At 48.1% G+C, this 24,341-nt stretch overlaps 1 protein-coding gene across 1 annotated transcript in view; it reads right to left on the bottom strand.

Annotated features, from left to right (window-relative positions):
- Nucleotides 1–24,341, bottom strand: part of LOC138492324 (clustered mitochondria protein homolog) — a 1,100,229-nt gene that overhangs the window by 661,801 nt on the left and 414,087 nt on the right. Inside the window, exon 11 of the mRNA XM_069619372.1 lies at nt 10,282–10,349. Coding sequence (XP_069475473.1) covers nt 10,282–10,349 — 68 coding nt within the window. The remainder of the gene's footprint in view (nt 1–10,281; nt 10,350–24,341) is intronic.

The following is a 24,341-nucleotide window of genomic DNA, read 5'->3' as shown; positions in this document are numbered from 1 at the left end:
GCACTGCAGCCCTCGGGCATCGGGGCGCTGTGAAGGACATGGATGAAGGCATGATTCAGGGTTACAGTAATGCGGCCCCACAAAAATACTTAGTGCATTGCCTCCTTACCATCCTTGATTGCCAGGAAGCCGTCTCTTTCCTCTCCATCCGGGATGTGGACAGCCGCTATAGCAACATAGTCCCACAGGGTAAACGTAAATCTAGATAATGTGCAAGTCCCATTTGTCGACTTCAATGCTATACTACCTGCAGTGAAAACTTTTTTCGCCCAGGCATCCACTCTCTTATCTCCGTCAGGAGGGATGGATGGGTACGCTGACTGCTTCGTATATGTAGCAGCCTGAACCACCAAGCTTTCTGGTGTGGGATGCTTAGTGAGATACTCTGGGTCACTGCTGAATGGTCTGTACTTCCTTGAAAAGTTTGTTTACTGCAGCTGCAGTTTCTGGTGTCTCCCAGTTTGTGGCGACCCTTTTCTGTAATGCTGTGTGAAAGGGCAAAATAGGGTCTTTCTGAGGACCCTGGTCCAAGATGTTCATGTCATCTTGCTCAAAAGATGGAGTGGGGCTACTCCATCCTAAAAATTCAATAACATTTGCCATATGTTTGCTGTATGAATCAATCAGCATGCTGAGTAGGATCTGGTTTGCAAAACTAACTCTGGCGAGGTATCTAAACCACTGGCTGACAGGTGGTTATCATATTAATCTCTTAAACTGGACTCATCCGATGTTCGTTCCTCTGGCACATTAGGGGTGCCAAACTGTAGTCCAAAAAGGTGGTGTATTGTCATAGGGAGGTTCCTCATACGGGGGTCGGCAAAGGCATCCAAGTTCGACATCTTGTACTTCTTCTACGGAACCCTCGATGGGCTAGGTTCCCGACTCATCGAAGCCCTCAATGATTTTTTTTATCAGATCAATAACCTGCTCGATGCAAAACCAGCTTCAAGCTCGGTTTAGAATATTTAGTCTTTGACTTACCCTTGTCGTCTTTATGCAGAGCGACTGGGGCATGGCTCTTCTGCTTGTCCTTTGAGGGGGTCGAGGCCACAGTCTCTAAGATTTGCAGCATTTCACTATGAAATGCACCCCATTTTGCAGGGGAATCGGAGTTCATAGGACACTTGATTACCTCTGTTGAGGAATCACTGCAGGTCGAAGGTGTCCTATGGCGCAGCTACTTGGCCTTCTTTGAAGATGAAGAATGACGCAATCGACTTCTCTATCGAGACCGATTTGATTTTTTGAGTAAGAATCCCTTGACTCATCAGTCTTTTTTTTACCTCTTCGAATGGGACTTCGAAGCTAACCTCCGAACCGCCAGTCTACATTTACGCTCCCTGAGAGCCTTCTCGGTCATCACCTGACAGGAGCCACAGTCTGCGGTACGGTGCCCGGAACCCAAACAACACAGATATACGCGGTGGGGGTTGGTGATCGACCTAGTCGACCCGCAGTCTTGGCACTTTTTAAAAGTTGGGCGTCGATTGAGTCGACGAAGAAGCCATTTTCAAACGAAAATCACTATTTTCACTGAAGCGCGCCGTAATTCTCGCGAAGCGTTAGCTCAGAAAAACGGAACTAAAGCCAACGTGCGCTGCGTGCGCTACTTATACCGATGATGACGTCGAATAGCGGCCCTTGAGGGACGTCAACTAGACACTGCACACAGCAACATCCGTCGAAAATAAAATTCCAAAGCAGCTGGAGAGATAATATCATAAGATGAGGAATACGTGCGAGGACACAATCCATTTGAAATCTCACTTTGTTTATAAAAATATCAGCGGTATTTGATGCTGCTGGCAAGTACAAGGTAATAAACAGATCAGCTCCATGCACACAATTCAACAGGTCGGAAACAACTGGTACGGTCAACGTATTTACCAATATGTTTCCATTCAGAGCTCTCCGGTCCAAACAAACTGATATTGCTTCCTTTTTGAGTGCTGCCACAAAGGAGCTGGTCTATTCCGCAGATTCTATTGATTCTCTGGGCTAATGTAACGTTCCTCGCCTTGTGTGCGACTGGATACGCTCCTGACTTGAGGACAAGTCTGAAGGCAAAGCCCCTGCGGCATCCTATCTTCAAATAAAAAACTTCAGAGAACATATCCGGTTCACACCTGCTGACAAGCCTCACACTTAATACTGGTTCTTCCTTTTGGCATCTAATTTGAGGTTTAGTGCAGCCTGGTCTCCCCATCCTAATACTGCAACAGCTTTACATGCAAAGAACAAGTTACTTCTTACCTTGTAACGTTCTTTCGATGGGATGTTCCTCCGACGTATTCCTTATCTTGATAGATTACTTCCAGCTTGCTGGCCTCGGCAAATTTTTCAGGAGAGGGCGCTGCGCGTCGACGTCCCTCGAGTTGGTGTCCCTCAACAGCCTCCGTACCTGCGCCGACATCATCGTGCGTATAAATAGACTCGCGCAGCGTCCGTTGCTCAGTTCCATTTTGAAGCTTAAGAGTAGCTGTGCATGATTTGGTTATTGACCTTGAACAACCGTAAGCTGCAACCACAAGGGAAGTTTTACTGAGGGGATGGATGGGAGGGGCGATAAGGAATAAGTCGGAGGAACATCCCATCGAAAGAACGTTACAAGGTAAGAGGTAACTTGTTCTTCGAAGGGATTGTGTCCTCCGATGTATTCCTTATCTTGATAGACTCCCATAGCAGTGGTGTGTAAACAGAGGTGGGAGTAAAATTGCCATATTCCCCTTTAAGAATGAACAGAGTAACACAGCTTTGCCAAATCTAGTCTCTTGGCTAGAGGAGGAATCCAGATTGTAGAATTTTGTAAAAGTATGAGCGGACGACCATGTGGCAGCCGCACATATGTCTCGAATCGGTACCCCTCTTTGCAGGGCCGAAGAGGCTGCAATACCCCTGGTTGAATGAGCCCTAACATTTTGAGGGGGCTCTTTCCCTGCCAATTTGTAGCATTCTAGAATGGCTAAAATAATCCATCTGGAAATAGTCTGTTTTGTGATTGGCAATCCTAATTTGTGCCCTGTGTAACCTATGAACAGTTGGTCTGCTTGCCTAATCCTAGCAAGTCTGCTGATATAAAAACTCAAGGCTCGCCTTAGATCCAGCCTATGTAGCCTCTCTTCCACTTTCCCAGGATGGGGAGGAGGATAGAATGAAGGTAAGGTTATCTTCTGAGTGATGTGGAATTCAGAGACTACCTTTGGAAGGAAATTAGGCTTCACTTGTAGGACAACTTTGTCTTTGTGAAAAATTGTATGAGGGGGTTTACAAGATAGAGCTTGTAATTTGCTCACCCTCCTGGCAGATGTCAAAGCCACTAATAAAACAGTTTTAAGGCTGAGAAATCTTAAACAAGAGTGGAGTGGTTCAAAAGGAGTGCCCATCAGGAAATTTAAGACTAAATTTAAGTCCCACAAGGGAACTTGGAACGGTCTCAGGGGATAGACATTAGTTAACCCCTTCAGAAATTGTATTACTGGGGTAATTTGAAATATGATGGCTCCTCCGCAGTGCGCTTGAAGATCGATAGCGCTGCGAGGTAGCCCTTGATCGTACCAACTTGAAGGCCTGATTTCGCCAAATAGAGTAGAAAAGATAACACCATTGGTGTACCGCATGAAAAGGGTTCGATATTCTTTTCTCTGCACCAGCTGCAAAACTTGTTCCAACGGCAGCGGTATAAAGTCTTTGTTGCTGGCCTTCTAGCCGAAAGCAACACCTCCATGACATCATCTGGGAGGTCCCAATCCTTGTATCTCAACCTTTCAGAAACCAAGCATGAAGGTTGAGGGTTCTCATGTCTGGCTGGAGAACCTGACCTCCCTTCTGCGAGAAAAGATCCTCCCTGTGTGGAAGACGAATCGGGGGCAGATGGACATGTCCAGAAGGACCGGGTACCACGTTATCCTGGCCCAGTCTGGGGCAATTAGGATCACAGTCTTCCGGAATCTTCTCAACCTCCTGATCATCTGAGGAATGACGGGGACTGGTGGGAACGCGTACAGAAGTGGAAACTCCCAGTCTACTACAAACGCGTCCCCTAGAGCTCCTCTCGGGGGAAATTCCCTTGAACAAAACTGATCGCACTTCCTGTTGATACTGGTGGCGAACAGATCCACTTGAGGGGTTCCCCAAAGGGCGAAGATCTCTTGAAGGACTTCCTGAGCTATCTCCCACTCGTGAGAGACTGTGCTCTGCCTGCTCAGAGCGTCCGCTGTCAAGTTCTTCTCTCCGGCTAAGTGAACTGCAGATAGAGAGATTCCTTCTTGAATTGCCCAAAACCAGAGCTGCACTGCCTCTCTGCACAGTGGCAGTGATCCTACGCCACCTCTTTTGTTGAGGTAGTGAACGGCCACTGTGTTGTCCGTCATTATTAGGACATTTTTCCCCTTGTACAGAAGGCAGAAAAGCCTTCAGCGCTAGTCTGATAGCTCTCAGCTCCAACAGGTTGATATGTAGTCTGGACTCCGATGGAGACCAACGACCGCTGATGGTCAAATCGTTGGCATGGGCTCCCCACCCCGTGAGTGAGGCATCCGTTACTACAGTTATCTCCGGCCATGGTTTCCAAAACAGTTCTCCTTTCAAAATGTTCTCCCGACAGGCCCACCACTGAAGGTCTCGAGCCAATTTGTCCAGAACCTGAATGAGATCTGTCATTCTTCCTGAGACCACTGAGTTCTTAGTGCCCACTGGAGAGATCTCATTCTCGGCGAGCCTCTGTTACAAGGAAGATGCAGGATGTCATGAGGCCTAGCAACCTCAAAAAGTCGAAGGCTGGGAGACGTTGGGCATATAGAAACTTGGGGACCATCTGCAGAATATCTTGAGCCCTCACCTCTTCTGGCGAGGCTTTCCCCAGAGAAGTGTCCAGGACCGCTCCGATGAACTGGAGTCTCTGTGATGGTATGATCTGTGACTTCTTTAAATTGAGGGAGAAGCCCAGTTTGTGAATGAAAAGGCAGACAATCTAGTTGGATCTGAGCTTGTTCCGAAGATACAGCTCTGATCAACTAATCGTCTAGGTAGGGGTAGACGTGAATCCCTTCCCTCCTTAGACTTGCAACCACTACTGACATTAGCTTGGTGAAGACCCTTGGGGCGGAGGTCAGCCCAAATGGCAGGACTCGAAATTGATAATGAGAGTTGCCAATTGGGAACCTCAGGTATTTCCTGTGTTTGAGATGGATTGGCACATGGAAATAAGCATCCTGAAGGTCCAGAGATACCAGCCAGTCCTGAAGCTGGAGGGCCTGAAGGTCCTGAGAGAGAGTTACCATCTTGAACATGTCCTTCCTCAATTCTCGTAAGTCCAAGATAGGTCTCAGTCCTCCGTCCTCATTCGGTATTAGAAAGTAGGGGGGGGGGGGGGGGGGGGGGGAGTACCAGCCCTTGTTCCTCTCCGCTACAGGTACCGGTTCCATGGCACCTTTCTCTAGCAGGTCTAGAATCTCCTGCAAAAGGAGCGGATCTGGAAACTTCAAAGAGTTGTTCCCCGTTGGATGACCGAGGGGTGCGTAGAAAAGGCACGCAGTAACCTTGGACAACTGTCTCCAATGCCCAAGCATCTGACATAATAGCCTGCCATTCCGTCAGATGTTGAGTTAACCTGTCCCCTACTGGTGTCTTGTGAGGAGAGTCCTCAGAGTGGTTTAGAGGCGGCTGACGCAGATGCCGAGGCTAAAGAGGCACCTGCTGCTGCAGCTTTTGTACTTTCGTTTTTGGCCTCTTTGAGCCAGCTGTCCTCTGCCTTTTCTGAATGCGGAATAAAAACGAAAGTCCCTACCTCTCCAAGACGTTCCTGAGGGGCGATAGGGAGTTTGACGGATTGCAGCTCAAAGGGATTTCGCTGCTGCCTTGGATGTTTGTAACCTCTCTAGGCTGTCATCAGCCTTCTTACCAAATAAAGAAGAGCAGTCAAAGGCCATATTCAAAAGTCTGGCCTGTACATCTGGAGCAAAACCAGACTTTCGCAACCACGCAAATCTGCGGATTGTAGTACTTGCCGCCATGGCCCTGCTGATACTGTCAGCAGAATCATTGCCATTTTGAAGGGATTCGCACATTGCGTCTTTACCATCTTTAATGATGTTCAGAAAAGCTTCCCTTTCTTCTCCTTGCGGGAGACTGTCGGCCGCTGATGAAGCACACTCCCAAAGTGTATGGCTGAATCTTGCGAGCATACAAGTAGCATTAATGGATTTAAGCGCCATGCTACACGCAGAAAAGACCCTTTTGACATAGCGTCAAATCTCTCATCATCCCTGTCTTGTGGAACAGTATAATATGCAGATCTACTGTTCGATGAAGTTGCTGCTTGTACAACTAGACTCTCTGGAGTTGGATGTTTGGACAAATATTCAGGGTCAGAAGCAGATAACAAAAAACTATCTGCCAAATATAGGGTAACTGCTGGGATAACCTCAGGAGTTTCCCAGTTGGCCGATATTTTCCTCTGCAATGCAGCATGAAAGGGAACCACAGGATATTCCTGTGGGCCTTTAATTACAATGTCTGTAAGATCATCTTATTGAAAAGAAGGTTAAGGTGTAGACCAACCCATGAATTCTATTATTATGGCCATTAAAATTCTGTAAGGGGTCTCAGCATGTTCCCCTGGGTCTGTTTTAGCAAAGTCTACTTGTGGGGAAGTATCTAAACCAACTTGCATCATGCAAGGATTCTTTAAGGTCCTTCAACCTATTCTCTTCAGAGATAAATTCCTCTGGTACAGGTGTTGTAGTCCTCTGCAACCCCAAAGGTCTTTCATGATCAGAATCCTCCCCTGCCTCATAAATAGAGGACAAGGCTCTGAAATAATCTGACCTTGGGAATGGCTTAAAACCCATCTCTAGAGCAGAAGGGGCCAAGCTTGTAGTAACCGGTTGAGAAAACGTCGAAGTTGTCGACGCGGAAGTCAAAGGCTTCGAAGAAACCGAAAAAGGCGTTGAAAAGGTACGAAGAGACCTCGAAGAACTCGAGAGGATTGGAATCCTACTCGGAGTCGTCAAGGTTATCAATGACATTCTCGAGGTCATGGTCGAAGCCCTCGGTACGTCTACTGACTGAGAAGTAGTGACAGCAGTAGGTTTAACCTTTATCGGCGTAAAAGACGGCGTCGATTCGACCGATCTGTGTATCGATGGGCCCTTCGATAATGGCGTTGATGACGCAGATTTATGAGTTGAAGGGACGACGACAGTGTCGATGATGCGGTATTATTGCCTTTGCTCGAGGGTCCACGACGCTCTCGGGCAGTTTCTTTCGTTGGGTGCAGCGACTCGCAGCGTTTCGATTTTTTGGGTCTTTCACCCACGGTATCATCTTTAGCAGTCTCCGAGGAGGTCGAGGACGCTTGCGCGAAGACGCTAAGCATCTTTTTACGGAATTCCTCCCACTTAGCTGGAGAGCTGTGTTTCGTGGGGCAGGTGACCCTTTCTGGGGAAACGGAAGATGAAGAAGAGGGTGATCTACGACGCCTCTTTTTTGAGTGTTTGGTTCTCAAAGACTGATGGGAACCACTTCGAGACCTCGAACGGGAATGTTTCCTGTGACGGCGAGGAGACAAATGTCTCGACTCTGCCGAGGAAACTTTCAAAGGAGTAGAAGTTTTAAGAGTCTTACCTCTTTCGAGCTTCCCCTTACGCTCCTTCAAGGCTTTTGCCGTCATGGACATGCAGTCCTCGCATTCTGAACAATGGTGCTCCGATCCCAGGCACCACAAACAGATCCTGTGAGGATCCGTCAACGACATTTTCTTTCCACAATCACAACACTTTTTGAAGCCAGACCGTGGGGTTGACGGTTCAGATGAGGAAGCCATCGAATAAAGTATGATATCTTCGAGGAATAAGTAGAATATACTTGAAAAATAAACTGAGCAACACGATTCCGAGGCCCACGAAGTGCAGAAAAACAGAACTGAGCAACGGACGCTGACAGAGGCTGTCGAGGGACACCAACTCGAGGGACGTCGACGCGCAGCGCCCTCTACTGAAAAATAATTCTAGGCCAGCAAGCTGGAAGTAATCTATCAAGATAAGGAATATGTCGGAGGACACAATCCCTTCGAAATATATTTTAAGGTTGGCCATTCTTTCTTTGAATGGCATGGAAAAAACAATTATTGGAAATTTGTATGCCTTGAAACCCACCCAGGTTTTTTTATGTCTGATTCATGCAAACAAACCTGAAGGCTGCTGCTCTTGAAGTCTTCACATTTCTGCTGGCTGATTACAGAATATAGGAAACAGCTGTCAACCATCAAAGAGATTGTTACACGATAAATGTACACAGTACAACTTGGGACACTTGAAATCACCCGTTCCTCACCAGAGCTTCCTCTTCCTGCATGTATACTGCCTTCATCCCACATTGGCATATCACGGCCACATGTCCAGTAATGCCGCAATCTAAGCATTCTTGAGTGGGGGCTTGACAGAACCAGGAGTTTGCCTAGTATCCTGACCTCCCACATCAGAAGCATGTATTCCCATCTTGCTCCACATCCAACCAGGATTTTGTCTGTGGCCCTCTGTACAATTTCCTTCCTTTTCCTTGTCCCTCGTTTAATGCTGGTCCCTTTCTTAGCCAAGTTCACTTGTGGGATGCAAACATAATTATTCCTAGTGGCTTTCTTCTTTTTCTCTTCTAGTTTGTCATTTTTCTTTGCAATGGCCATGGCTTCGGCTAAAGACTGATCCCCACACATCCATAACTGCCCCTGGATTATTGTTTTATTGGTGTGGATGATTTGGTCCTTGATCAGCTCATCCACTGCAATACCTACACAAAGCCTGCAGATAGTAGCCAATCTGCAAAATGTAGAAAACCTATTAATGGCAATGTTTATTTCTGGGGCATAGTACATGTTCAGTTCCTGTTATAGGCATTCATGTCTCCTACCCCAAGGTCGGGTGCAGAAAGAGGTGGCAGTTACCTGTACTTCTGTTTGCTCTCAGAACCAAGAGCATGGAGAAACAAGGTCTTTGTCTTCTCAGCAGACAGGCTTTCATGATGTTCTACTGTATGCATCTTTGGTAGCTAGGAAGCTTTCTAGCAGGTGAACTGTAAGGAACTGCACTGTGGTTTGCATGCAGGTAGCTGATAAACTGTGCCCAGCACTTTGTGAATATATACTGGTGCCGCTTGGAGAATAAGTGCACATGTGCAGTGTAAAGCAATTCTTGTGAAAAAAGTAATTTGTCAGTGATGAGGTTTATTTTATTTTGCAAGTACTTCTGCAATAGTTACACCTCGCTGCATGGATTGATATAAACTCCTGATTTGTTTGTGGAATTTCTAGGCAAGGCATAAGCATGTGTCCTTCAGGGACTCCCTCACACATACGCCGCAAGGTCATTTTCCCAGCACCCATTGCCAGTACAACTGATGCATGCGCTGCTCTGGGCAGACCTGGCAGGGAAGGGGTAGCTTCACAACTGTATATGAAAAACATATGGGGCAATCCCCATAAGGCAGCCACAAGTAGGCTATGCAGCAATCTTGTCAATAAAGCTACCTGCACTACATTTTGCCAAAGCAAGGCCTTACAGCTGCTCATCGCCAATTGTCGGACTGAAGAGTAAGAATCCAGGTGAGCCAGGAAGAAGAATTATTGTGGTGCATTAAGGCACCCGAGGTAACCCCTCTAATGTTTCTCTAATGTTTCTCCTGAGGAACATGCACTCCTCTTACATTCCAGGTAACCAAGGAACAGGCCAGGTAGAGATGAAGAGGCCTGGTAGAGAAGAGGCAGGGAACAAGAACTGATGTGGGAGATGAGAGAGCATAGTAGAGAAAATGCAACAAAAAAGCTAGGAATGGTGGTCATTGGCCCTGTACATCTAGACCAGTACTTGTCCAAAAAGTGAATTTTTGTGGCAAGTGGGGGTTGAAAAAGCACTACATTTTTCAAAACGTTTCAGGAAAATCAATGACAGGCAGCATAAATGCCGGGGGGTCTAGAAAAATGGAATTTTTTTCCTGACAATGCTTTCTCCTCTGGTGTCATGTCACTCCAGCAAGCGTCCTCCCGAAGCTCTCAACGAAAATAACAGTAGGTTATCTGCCCAGTGTTCTCTAATGTGATTGTGTTCTTGGCCCTTTTGGATAGGTTGTGCAATTTTCAAACTTTATGATCAGGTCCCCTGCAAGTCCTCAGAAGCCCCTGAGCGGTGTACCCACTGTAATCCCCCATTGAACCCAACTCTCCTCTAACTTACCTTCAGATATACATGCATTAACTGCAACCTATAATCAGTTATCACACGTACTTACCGTCCTTTGTCTTTTCCTGTGATATTTTTTGTGTTCTGTCCATCACCAGATTCATGAATTGTGTGTATCTGTCAAAGTAAACAGCATGGTTATAACTAGAATTTACTCCCCAAAAGAAAAGAAATCCACATTGCATTTCAAATATTTTCCATTTAGAAGTTAAAGATTGTTAAACAATGTCATCAGCAGTTAGAGGTAAATTGGCATGTGTGTTATAATTTGTAATACCACAAAACAGAACCAGACCTTCCCAGAGTTATTTTAATACGGTTACTCACCGTAGTGACCACCTTACTCCTAGTCCATAGTCCCCTTTCCTCCATACTTATGGGACATTCCTCCGTCCTGTGGGACGGGACCGGAGCACTTTGTAAAAAGCATCAGTTTTTTCAAAAATGTATCCTTCTCTTTTTACACGGGGTACCGCACGCGGCCGTAACTGCGACCTCCTTAGCTCCGCCCAGCGCATCGCCCATCAGTCCTTTTCTATCGCCAGGTCAGAGACCTTTAAGCAATAACAGAGGAAACTTATTAGAGGGGGCGGCGGGCGTATGGAGGAAAGGGGACTATGGACTAGGAGTAAGGTGGTCACTACTATAATTTGCAGAAATAAATTAGATCTTCAAGCACTCCTCACAGGAATTACGGGTGGATGGAAAACGCCTTACTGGAAAAGGTTTTTAAGCACAGCCTGGCCAAACTGAGCATCAGACCTGGAGCTCAGATCCAAACAGTAGTGTTTACAAACAGCCGATGGGGAGGCCCAGGTAGCCGCTTTTGCAATGGTATCCCAGGGGACATACTTTTGAAAGGCAACAGCAGCTGCCTTGCCCCGTACAAGGTGTGCGTTAACCCCCTTTGGAGGATGAAGACACTGAACAGCGTAAAACTCCATAATACAGGCAGCGATCCATCTGGAGATAATCGCTTTAGAGGCCGGTTTACCCTCCGGATTACTGAAGGTCACCAGGAGCTGAGAAGAACTCCCAAATTCAGATGTTCTGTCCAGATAGAACTTAAGAGCTCTTCTAACGTCCAGGCAATGCAAAACCCTCTCAGCCTCTGAGGCTGGATCTGGAAAAAAGACAGGCAAAGAGATTGACTGATTCAGGTGAAAATCAGAGACCACTTTTAGAAGGAAAGAACGATTCGTCCTCAGGCCAGGAAGGGATGCTCCACCGACAAGGCCTGGAGCTCACTCACACGTCTTGCTGAAGTCACAGCGACCAAGAAGGACACTTTCCACGAAAGGTTCTTAAGGTCTACAGTAGCCATTGGCTCAAAGGGCTTATGGCACAAGGCCGTAAGGACTATGTTCAGATCCCACGTCAGATGCGGTTTGCGAACAGGAGGGTAAAGACAAATGAGACCCGCTAAGCACCAGTGGCAGAACCAAAGCCATTTACTTCTGTATTGAGATCTCGTCGAGAGCTTCCTGGCCACCTGAATGATGCGCATGTTATCAGCAGACAAGTTGAGGTGTTCTAACGATCTGTGAACTCAGGCACCATGCTGCCAAGCTGAACGATTGTGGGGAGGGGTGCCACAGCTGACGATCTCTCTGGTGAAGCAGGTCGGGAACTAACGGAAGCCTGATCGGTGCTCACGACAGATGCTGAAGCACCGAAAACCAAAACCTGGCTGGCTACCACAGTGCCATGAGCTTAAGAGAACACCTCACCGTGACCCTCAGCTTGCAAAGCGTCCGATGAATCAGAGGCAGGGGCGGGAAAGCATAGGCCGGAAAGCATAGGCCCTCATGTTGTGCCAGGGAATTTTGAGGGAATCCCCCAGAGGAGACTCGCAACCCGTTCCTGGAGGCATACAGGGGAAGATTCCTGTTTGAAGAGGTCCACTTCTGGAGTGCCCCAACACTGGAAGATTTGCAAGAGGACCTCAGAGTTCAGCTCTCACTCGTAGCTGACCATTGTACGCCGGCTGAGGCTATCCACAGCAACATTCAGCTGACCCGGGATGTGCACTGCCACCAGCCAGATGCCATGCTGAACCGCCCATTTCCACATCTGAATGGCGAGATCCACAAGAGGAAGGGACTTGGTACCCCCTTGCTAGTTGATATAAAACATGGACACCACATTGTCCGTGCGGATCCGGACCACTTTGTTGACAATGACAGGCTGGAACGCTTTGAGCACCAGGAAGATTGCCAGGAGCTCCAGGTGATTTATATGTTATGTTACTTTGCATTTATATAGCACCTTATGTACCATTGGTATAGTCTGAAATGGCTGATAGGTTGAACGCCCTCGGGAACCAAAGTTCAAGTCAGTAGAGAGTCAAAGGTGCGTGTGAGCACCGTATATGTGTGCAGCTGTTGTGGCATTAGCGTTAGGTGTGGTGGTTGAGAGATCAAGAGTATGGGTTCGTTCTGGCAGGTTTTATCCAGACCAATGAGGGGAACGCCTGGCTGGAGGGTGTGAAACCAGCAGTGTTTAGTTGGAGTGATGGGGAGTATCAGGCGGATGTTAGTATGAGAACAGCTATACCGAATGGTGTCATAGAATCTCTGTGTTCTAGTTGAATGGTGGTGTAAAGAAGAGAGCAAGCGTGGTGATGTGGTATGATGGTTTACATGCTCTTTCAAACGTTCTATGCACTCCAAATCATTCCATGTATGTTGCGTAATTCTATGCACTCCAGTCCGTTCCATGTACTCCAGTCTGCTTCATGCACTCCAATCCGTTCCACGCACTCCAACCCGTTCCACGCACTCCAATCAGTTTCATGCTCTTGAATTCGTTCCGTGCACTTTAATCTGTTCCAAGTACTCCGATCCGTTCCGTGCATTCTAAGTTGATTTATGCACTCCATTCACATAATTCAGCCATACCTTGTACACATTTCACCCATACCTTCCAACATGCTTCATCCGTTCTATCCACATGCGTCAGCCGTTCCATCCACATGCGTCCCCCGTTCCATCATTCACGCACTCATCCGCTCTGCGCACTCGTCCGCTCCAAGCACCCGTCCGCTTGAGGCGCACATCTGCTCAACGCAATCGTCCGCTCCAAGCATTTGTTCTTTCTATGCACTCACCCGTTCTACTCACTCGCCTGCTCTACACACTCGCCCGCTCTACATACCCATCTGCTCCATGCACTCATCCGCTCTTACGCACTCATTCGCTCTTACGCACCTATTCGCTCTACACCCTCATCCACTCAAGAGACCCATCTGTCCAATGCATTTATCCGCTCAATGCACTCATCCGCTCTACTCACACCTTCGCTCTGCGCACTCATCCGCGCTACTCACACCTTCGCTCTGTACACTCATCCGGTCTATGCACACATCCGCTTCACGCACTCATGGACTCCGCGCACTCATGGGCTCCGTGCACTAATCTGCTATATGCACTAATCTGCTATATGCACTAATCTGCTCAAGTTTTTCGCTCTTACGCACTCATCCGCTCTATACACTCATCCGCTCTACACACTCATCCGCTCCACGCGCTTTAACCATTCTACCGATTTCATCTGCTCTACTCTCTTCGTTCATTCGTCATGTATTATCGGTTCAGGCCATTTCACTTTCCATACGCACTGGATCTGTTCCATGCTCTCAGTTTCATGCACTACACCCGTCTCATGTACTTGAATTGTTTATTCTGTACTTTCTATTTATGCCATGCACTCATACATTCCATGTCATCTGTCTGTGTACTCATCAGTCTGCCGTATTCATCTTTCCATCGTCTTCACCTTATTCATTTTTTTCGTTTTGTTCATTTGTCCATTGTAATAATTACATCCATTTTATTAATTTATACCGCAATTACTGTTTTCGTACGATTTATTCTTTTTATTCATTTCACTGCTTTGATCTACTTTCCTCATTCTATTCTGATTGTCCTTTTAGTTTACCTTACCGGTTATTAGTTGTCGATTTCTCGCTTGCATCTTGATGTTGTGTTATTTGTTTTATTGTTATTCAAGATCTAGTAGTTTGTTGAGTTGTTGTCGGTGCGATGGTGTTATTCAGTTTGAGTACAGGGTTGGTTTTAGGAGAAGAGCCAAGTTTTCAGTAATTTGCAGAAAGACATTAGATCTTCAGTTAGGCGGATGTGGGGTGGGAGTGCGTTCCACAACGTGGGGGCCAAGGCTGACGATGATGATCCGCCTAACCTGACTGAGTTTGTTTTCGGTATGACTAGGAGGACGGCTGTGCTAGATCTTAGAGTACGTGGAGGGTGATAGGGTTTTAGCTTATCTTGAAGATATTGAGGTCCGGTTTTATGCAGTGCTCAGTGAGAAATGCATATGGTTTTGAAGGTCACTCTTCGGGCCACCAGAAGCCAGTGCAGAGTTTTGAGGGCTGGGGAGATGTCTCTCGGGCTGAGTGCTAGTAGCAGTTTGGCTGCAGTATTTTGTGGTCTTTGTAGTTTATTTAGTTGGTAAGCATGGACTCCGAGGTAGAGTGGGTTAGCGTAGGCCGGTCTTGATATAACAATTGATTGGACCGCAGAGAGTCTGTTGGGAAAGGAGAGGTATGGAAACATGCGCCTAAGAGTTTTAAGGTGATAGTGGCAGGACTTTGAGACGTTGTTGACTTGGCGTGAGTGTGTTAGGTTAGAGTCAAGGGTGCACCCAAGGTTTTTTACTGACTTAGAGGGAGTCGGTGAATTGCCCATGGCAGATGGCCAGGGTAGTGGGTGTGGAAGAAGTTCAGAGTTGCCACATACCATGATTTCAGTTTTGGAGGGGTTTAGCAAGAGGTGGTTTTGGTCATCCAGAGCTCTATATCGAGGAGGCAGGAAGCGAGGTCAGGTCAGCAGTTGTCCTGCGTGACCAGAGATCGGAAACCTGAAGAACGTCCAACATCGCACCCCACTCCAGAACGGAAGAGTCCGTTGTGATTGTCACTAGCGGGCTGGGTTCCTGAAAGGCCACGCCCACCAACAGATTTCTAAGAGACGACCACCACACAAGGTCCGCTCTCATGAAAGATGGAACAGGAATCATTTTGGAGTCTCCGTCCACTGCTTGGCGCCAAGAACTCCGAAGAGCCATCTGTGTTCACCTCATCTTGAGACGAGCAAGAGGAAGAGCCAACACACACGAGGCCATGAGGCCCAGAAGGCTCAGGAACCACCAGGCTGACATGCTCTCTGACTGCTCAAACACCTGACACGTGGTCAACAGATCTGCCATTCTGTCCCCGGTCAGATATACTCTGCAGTCAATCATGTTCCAACGAAAACCCAGGAAAATCAGGTTCTGAGAGACCGTAATGGAGGATTTGGGCCAGTTCACTGACTGCCCAAGATGGAACAGAGCTGGAGGAGAGGCTGAAGGTTGCTGAAGGCTGATTGAGGACAAGGACTGCGCAGCAGCCAATCGTCCAAATACGGATGCACATGGATACCCTGAAGCCGAAGATGAGCTGCAATAACCGACATCTTCGTAAAGACACGCGGTGCCGAGCTGAGGCCAAACGGGAGCACTGGAAATGCTGCTCCCCCACAGAAAAACGTAGGTATTTCCGATGCAGACTCCAAATCAGAATATGCCTGCAAGCATCCTGAAGATCGACCAAGCTGAGCCAATCGCCCTTCTGTAAAGAGGACTTTATCTGACAGGGCGTGATCATCTGCAATTTCTCTTGGGGTAGAGAGAGATTGAACTGGGAAAGGTCTAGGATGGTGCGCAGGCCAGCCTGGTTGGGCTTGGGCACCGTAAACAGCCGAGAGTAGAAGCCCTCCCCTCGCTCCCCTAGGGAAGCGGGTTCCACCGCTCTGAGATCTAGCAACTTCTGGATCTCGCTCTGAGGGAGGGCAACCCCGACTGCTGGAAGGGAGGATTGAAGGGTGGGGGAGGGGGAAGGGGCAAGCGGAAGCCCACCCAAGCGACTGAAGACCCACTGGTCCTCGGTGATGGCCTTCCACGCCTCCCAGTGAGACGCAATGGCCCTCCCACCAGGGTCTCGTGCGAGCGCAGAGAAACTTCATTTGGTTGGTTTATCGGTGGCAGCGCCACCTGAACCTAAAGAGGAGGCCTAGGAACGGGAGAAAAACCAGCCCCATTGTTGACATCGCCAGGAATTTCCTGATGGAGTATCGACCCTATGGGTCTTCCGATCCAGAAATCCCCTAAAACCAGAGGAAGGCCGAGGCTGCGAAGATGTTCTCTAAGCCCTGAAAGGCGGTTTCACCAGGACAGACAAGGACTTGGCAGTCTGGGTGCTGTCCTTAGTCTTAGTCAGTTCAACATCCGTCATTGAATGAGTGAATGAAAAAGCTCCTTGCCATCAAATGGTAGGTCCAGAACTTTATCCTGCACCTCTTTAGAGCACTTGGTAGCCTGCAGCCAAGCCTGACGAGAGGTGTCCACACCAAGCATAAGACCCCAGGCCGAGGTGTCGACATGATACGCTGCGGCCTCCAGCATATCCTGCGCCAGGACCCTGGCATCTGACAATCCCACTGTAACGCTCACCTGGTATCCACGGGGACGTCACTCAGCCTGTTCTGACCTCTATGACCTCGAACCCTTCCCTGGAGTCTACTCGAACGGAAACTGGGCCTAAAACACAGGATTGGTAGGGTTTAACTCTCTATTGTCTCTGCGTGCTCGAACCCCTTCTTCCCCGGGGTCCAACCCTTACCCTTGGTCCACACCTCACCTTGTTTTCTTGTGTAGTGTGCTCTCCGTCCTGCTTTCAGAGCAGGGGTGCGTTGATTGATGCGGGCTCGTTGCTGCCTAGTGACTTCACTGGCGAGAGTCCGTCGGGTAAGTATAAAGAGTCTCTATGAACAGTTCTCTAATTCACGTTCCTTTCCTTCCCAAGGTGATGTCTGGCGTCCGGGGATGACGGCGTGCTGCTTGAGGTGAGTAACACTGAAGGTTAGTGAGGGCGCAATGCAACCTCTTCGTACTTGTATTGAACAGAGTCGGTTTTCTGTGTCTTTAGGTGCCGCAATGTTTTCAGCGTGGTCGCCAGTTAAGAAGAAGAAACGCGGTGAGTAGCGCAATATGTGGCAGCTCTGAATGCTTTCCCAAGCTAACTTGGTGTTTCTTTTCCCACTTGCCGATGGATGAGAGCCTCCGGAGATGAAGTTTCCCCAGTACGGCTTGGATTCAGGTAAGCGTTTGAATCTAATTCAGTCTTTAAAGTAAGCAAAGTTTTGCAGAATGCTTACTAATGTCTTCTTTCTGTTCTTTTCCCTTTTTCTTAGGAAGCGGCGTGCCAGGAAGAAGATAACACCGCCGAAAGAGCCCGCAGAACTGAAGGAGCAATGGAAGATGGGCGGAAGCTCCGCAAGGTAAGGCAATTCCTAATGGTGTTCTTGTAGGTGCTGAGCGCAAATAAAGGTGTAGGCCTTCTGGAGTTCGATCGGAACACGGTGAGTGTCACGCTGCAGGTACAGAGAAACGCAAAGCGTGCTCCTCGGCCTGGGCGTGGCTTAAATAGTCTCTGGGTATCCCATGTGTCCCTGGGCTGAACCACACCCAAAAAGCTAGACTGCATATGCAGTTCTAGGAACAAGTAGGGGCATCCATCTCGTCCCACCTATGCACTACAAGTCCAATGCTCACTGCCATCCTATGGTAGTGTGTGTGTCTGGTGCCACAGGCGCCAAGTCTGAATCCAAGTGGGTCTTTGGAGGGATGGAGAGGCCCTTAAGGGCCATGTAGATGATCGTGGCCTGATTCCAGCCTGACATTTTGGAGGGCTGGAGACATGAGGGGCAGGAATCATGACACCTGCTTTAAAATCTTTTAGTTTATTAGCGGGAATGAATTCCTCAAACTCCGACAGACATTCGCTCCCGCTAATACCAGTTCCGCATTAGTTTGTCGTAACTGCAGGGCCCAATTAGTGAAAATCTTCCTCCCCAAAGAACCTGCGTTGCCGCTGTAGAAGACGAAGCGGGTCTGGATTGTAATGTAGCAGCAGCCAATACCGTGGAGGAAGGGGGGTAGACAACGCTAAGGCTTCGAAGAATGGAGCCTATAACAAGCGTCAATCTTTTTAATAAACAGTCCAGAGTGTGGTTTCTCCCAGACTTTATGGACCTCAGCCAAAACATCCTTCTGCAAGAACAAGCCTGTACGCTCCAAAGGAGACAGGGTGAATGCCCCCGAAAGCACCCCTTCCTGTGGAGCGGGTGCCTCAGGTACTGGAACATCCAAAAGACACATGTCTAGCACCCGGTTGTGAAAGGCTCTAACCAAGCAGGGCCGGTCCTCGCTGTCCTGATCTCCCTGTGCATCGTCCGACACATCCGGATCAATCTGTGCCGCATCTGGCCCTGCTGAAGATTTGTCCACTGGAGACAGTGGAGGCAAGGGAGGGAGAGCCGGTGGAGGCCAGGCCGGTAAAGGAGGTGCTGGTGGGTTCACCGGTGCCACAACTGGGACCAACGGCACAGGAGGGCATATCTCCCTAAACAAACATCGAAAATACTCCTTCATGGGGCTGGAGTGCATTAGCTTTCGAAATGTACCGAAAAAAGCATCCTCTGCTGATGTTTTAGGCGCGACGAAAAGGATGTGCACAAAGAAAATGATGTTCACCTGAAAAGCCACCCCCCCCCCCCCCGCCCAGCGCCAATGGCGTAGTTGTAAGGGAGGTATCCAAAATGGATGCCGTAATCTTGGCAGGAACATACACCATTTTGTCAACACCTGAGGAGAACTGCGACACGTGTGGGAGTGAGGCAGGGGTCTCCACAGATGGGTCAGGGGTCTGCATCTTAGCCTTGCAACAAGGAACCTCAGCCGAGCCGGTACTGCTTGACCTAGAATGTTTCTGAGACATGCTATCAGCTAGAATGGCCTTCAATGGAAGGACCTCGGCAACGCCGGTAACAGAGGAATTCCGGTCAGAGACCTCACTCTGTGCCCCCTCAAAAGAACTGGCTTCACCGCTTGAGCGCAAGCGATGAGTATACCTCACCGACAAGACCTTAACAGGCCTCTCAGAACTGTTGGTCACCTTAGCCTGCAAACGAGGGACCTTGTACCCAAGCCCGGTAAAAGCCCTTTCACAAAGGGCCTCGAACTTTAGTTCAGTACAGAAAACCTCAACGGAGGTGTCATGATCTCTGCTTCCAAAAGATCAGGACTTGCCCGACTCCCTTGGAAGCAGACCCATAACCCCGGTTCCGAGTGCCAGCCAGTCCCAATTGGGACCTTTTGGACCCTGTCCTGGCGCCAGTGGCACCAGGCTCATAAAGATGCCCAGTCCCAGCGCTGGAAGCGCCGGGCTCATAATGCTTGGGTGGATTTACCTGCAGCAGACCATGCTGCTTACTTACCTGCCAGTTGAACCCCTGATCCTCTTCTGTTTGGGACTACTTTTCCTGTTGGGTGGGGCAGGAGCCACTCCCTAGGTTCAGAACACTGGAACTCTTCTGGAAAGCAGGAACTCTTTTCTTACCTAGGCGTGGCTGTGGAAGGAGACACCTAAGCACTACAGGAGGCTATTTAAAGCACACCCGATGGATGAATCTTGCTTTGCGTTATTCTGCATTCTCTGCAGCAGAACGCTCATCGTGTCTTCTGCTTCTGATCCTGGGCCTAAGGGAACAAAGGCTTACCATCCTGGAATCCAGTCTTCAGCAGCACCTGTAAAGACAAAGAAAGAACAGGTTAGCACTACGGTCTTCAGTGGCAGCGCATCTCTTACCTGGTCCATCGGCTGTCACCAACGCCTCGCGCTGCATTCCGGCATCTGAAAGACAAAGGCTTACCAGCTCTTCGCACGCTCCGGAGGCCTTCGGCGCTGCATCCCACATCTGAAAGACAAAAGAAGGTGCGTTTAAAGACATTGGGCAACTTTATTACTCACGTGCCATTACTCCTTCCCACGCCGAATCCAGTGGGTATTCCAGCACCCTTCAGCTTCTCTAAAGCTCCGAACTTGTACCTGCAAGATAAAAGGGACAGTTAGTGCGCATCGTGAAGCAGGCTACAAGCGCTTACTTACGTGCTTCCAGGCGCTTCTATTCCTCACACAGGTTCGATCCTCAGCTCTCATCAGCCCGCCATCCGCCATCGCCGGAACCCTGCAAAACAAGAGATATCATTACAAAAGACTTTTAAGACATTTGAAGTGCCCAGAACTTACCGTTCGTGCAGTTAACGACGGACAGCAGTCCTCTGAGGTCAAGAGGCCTGCACCCTTATCCAGTGAAGAAACTGGTTACGGCATCCTGCCCCGAAGCAGATGGAGAGCTCGGCGTTCACTTACCTGAGGTGAGGGCGTTAACCTTTGGGGTTCTACAGGAGAAGAGAAAGGGAAGAGGAGAGAGGCACCCAATAACCCCAGTTCATTAATCCCAGATTTTCTATCTGCAGACATCTTACTCTTCGAGTCAGACATACAGTGCACAGAGGTCCAGCCCAAAGAGCCAACCGTGTGTTACACATCACCTTTGAAGATACGGCATTCACCCAGTCAAGACCGGCGCCTCTGCGGGAATCAGGTGAGCGTTACAGGAGGCCTCAGGGCGTACCCCAGTGTCTTTACGGGAAGCCCCAGACAAGGAGACCTCGAAGCAAGCTCCGGTACCCACCGCCTCAGTAGAACTGGGCCTACAAACAGCCCCCACAGAATGTCCCATAAGTATGGAGGAAAGGGGACGGGACATAGGAGTAATATTTTTCACTACTGTCCTAGCTTCAGAAAGCCACCTTTCAGCAGTTTGCTGGACTTCTGGAGCTTTTTCTTTCAATCCTGAATGAGTGGAGCCTTTTTCCTTGCATTCATTCTTGTGGGCTCTGTCTTTTGGAACTCTATTCTTTGTAATCTACCTGTACTATGGAGTCGGTTTGCTTCATAGGTCTTAAAGACATCTGTGTTTTACCACTGCAGCACAAAGCTCCTTTTGGGTAGTGTTGCTGGGGACCCTTGGGGTCCTCTAGGATTATTTTTCTGTATCCTCAAGTAACTACAGTTCTTAAGGATCTCTCCCAAAATGCTACAGTCTGAGAGAATGGCACAAAGCACCTTCAGTGCAGTGCCAAAGCGATAACTAGTATCCCATTTCCCTCTGCTTCTGTGATTTTTTTGTCACATAGACAATCCCCTAGTTATGGCTGGTGGCAATGGACGTGTTCAACCATCTATTGTGCATTTTTTGTGTACCACAGGCTGTGCCCATAGCCTCGGTAGTGCACAATAAGGGCACCCAAGTACCAACTAGGGGCAGCCTTTCTTTTGACACCATTAGTAGCGCGATTGTTCTTTGTTAGCACTTATTTTACCATTCTGGGAGGGGGAGGTCAGTGAGTGTGTTTTGCCTTTGGATGGAACCAGTAGGTATCCCCACCTAGGCTCCAGAGTGTCTGGGCAGGCAAGACATAGGGGAGGAGTTTTCCACCCCCCATCCCCCGTCTGCCAGAGTGCCTGATTAGGTCAAGCTCCAACAGGGGAAGTGGCTGTCCTGATTGGACAGCCAAACACCCCTTTCTGTAAAATGCTAATTGAGATTGCAGAGGAGTGTATGCTGGAACTGTAAAAAGGTGAGGCTTCTGGAGTGAAAAGCAAGTCGACCACTGGAAACAGGAGTAACCGAAGAAGATGACGACCAGAGACTCCTGCAGACCCTTTGCAACACTGAAGCGACCTCTGCTGGCCTGGCGCCGTTTTCTGTGCGACAGAGGAGCTCCGAAGAGGACTACTCTTGGCTGTGGGAACAACCAGTCCAAATAAGAACTTTGAAACAAGCTATCTCCTGAGGACCTAGGAGCTTCCAGAGCTGCAGAACCCAATACCAGGAGACCTGCTGCCCATTTCGAGTGCTTCATAGTCGAATCTGTCCAAATCTTTGCTGAACATGTAAGGACACTCCAGTGATCCGATCCAACTCACAGAGACCTCCTCACCATAGTGTGGGACTGCAGGAAGCAAAGAAGATTGACCAGGTGATCCGTGTCCATTGTTGGTGCTGCAGAAAAGGTGCCAAAACCGCACAGTGAAACAAGAAGTTGCTGAAAGTCATGCCACAGGTCCTCCCTTGAGACCGCTGCTGAGCGATCCCATCCATTGTCCTGCCTACAGTCACCAGACCAAGGAATCCAGAGGTCGGGTCCAGATCTGCAACATCGCGGAGCATCCAGCACAAACATTTTCTTCTAACCGAAGGTACTGTGGGGAAAAAGGTATTGCTTACCTGATTCCAAGAAGTTGCTCCAGAGCATTGGAGTGCACATAGGTGTCCAGGGCAATCCCCTCTTACCTCTGGCCCAAGCCGCTGCTTGTGTCCCCTTTTCAAATCCATTTTAAGGTCTCCTTTGTTAGTTGTTAACTTGCTGCTTCAATAACTCTAGACACTGGATGAAATCTACAGGACCTCTTTATTATTCTCATATTGTCAAGACTTCAAGCCCTCTACGAACTGCCTTCAGCTAGGGTTGTGCGTTTGGACTTCAAATACTTACTAGTACGAAGAAACAGTCTCTAGAACCTTGAACTAAGCTCATGCTACACTAACCTTTTTCCTGCCTTTAAGGGATTTTACTGCCTTTAAGGGATTTTACTATCTGCTTTTGCATAGTAAATGTATTACTGTATTAACTGTTGAAAACCGCATGAGTGTGCAATAACCGATCATACGATAACATTGTCTTTTCCCTTTCTAACGTTGCTACAAATGTAACCACGAACAAACACAAAAGTGAAAGTGCCCTTTGACGTGTATTATCAAGTATTCCTAAGTGTTCTACCGTAAACGTCTGAAGTATTTAAAGTGATTCTGGTGTAAATATAACAAATATATACTTTTTATATTGTAAGTTTAAGTGCTTTTTTGTTGTGCCTGTCTAGCTAAGATTCAGTGTACTTACCTACAGCTCACATCTTCCTCTTAGAATAAGCCAGACTGCTCTGCCACTCTACCAAGGTCCCGAGCTAGTACAGACTGATACTAAGAGCTGGGCATCTTATAAACCACTGGGCTAGCTTACTAAAGTTTTACGACCAGTAGGACTTTAGGAAAACTCCCCCAACACTGGAGTTACAGCTGGTGGGATTAGTGTAGGTTGGATTACACCGAATTCTGGTAGTATTGCACACATCCTTCAGGTCACTATACTGTAAAGTACTAAAGCTATGCCCACTATGGAAAACTATAAGGCAGAAGCTCTTATGTCTTTACTGTTGAAAAACAGAAAGAAATGTGTAAAGTTAAATGTCTTGGTACAAAAGGAAAAAAAAGCAAAATTAATCCAAAACTTGTTGGATTACCAAACTGTAAGTAGGTCTGTAACCCCATGCTTCCAGAATAGATCCAGAAGACGATAGTCAAAGTTTAACCCTTAGCCCTCAACTTCCAGATGATTTAGATTGAAGTATGAATATTAATCCAACTGCCAATCCTCTAACCTCAACCCTACCTGTATCTAACCTGTCAGCTGAGCTGGTTCTAGAGCTAGAATAAATTAAAATTCAGCTTGAATTCGGGAAACTAGAAATAGTCTGAAATGAGAGACAAGGAAATGAGGAGGGAACTGCAACAAAGGTAAAAAGAGATGCAGCATGAACTAGAGATGAACAAGTTGTCCCTGGAGTCTACTTCTCTTTAACAGTCCTCTTTGCCAGACCTCTCCAGAAGCAGGAAGCCTCGTCTCCCCAAAAATTTGGCAAGTTTGTATGATGTGAAGACTGATATTCCTGATTGGCTGAGTACATTTGAATTTACATGTAAAATACAAGGTATTTGTGAAAGTGAGTTTGTTCCATGGGTAATCTCTAGGCACCCACAGAATGGCTGTGATAGAGTTGAAAGATGCTGATAGACTAGATTACCAGTTGGCAAAACCTGCTCTCATAGCCACGTTTGGGAAGTCGAGTGTGGGTGTCTTGCGCTCAAAGTCCGGGCAGCAATCCTGATGCCATGTGCAGGTCAACAAAGCTTCCATTCCGGTGCCTGTGGACACTGGTGCTTCCGTCAACGTCATGGCCAGAGACCATTATGATGCCATGGAGTCTCTGCACTGCCTCTCCAAGCCTAAGGCTTGCATCTTTACCTTTGGTCGGGCACAACCAATCCCGCTTGATGGTGCTTTCGTCGCAGACGTGAAGCATTG

This window comes from Ambystoma mexicanum, chromosome 10 (genome assembly GCF_040938575.1).
Source record: "Ambystoma mexicanum isolate Mex_15411 chromosome 10, UKY_AmexF1_1, whole genome shotgun sequence".
Lineage (NCBI taxonomy): Eukaryota > Metazoa > Chordata > Amphibia > Caudata > Ambystomatidae > Ambystoma > Ambystoma mexicanum.
The sequence above is the reverse complement of the archived record's forward strand: the minus strand, read 5'-3'. Positions and strand labels throughout refer to the sequence as shown.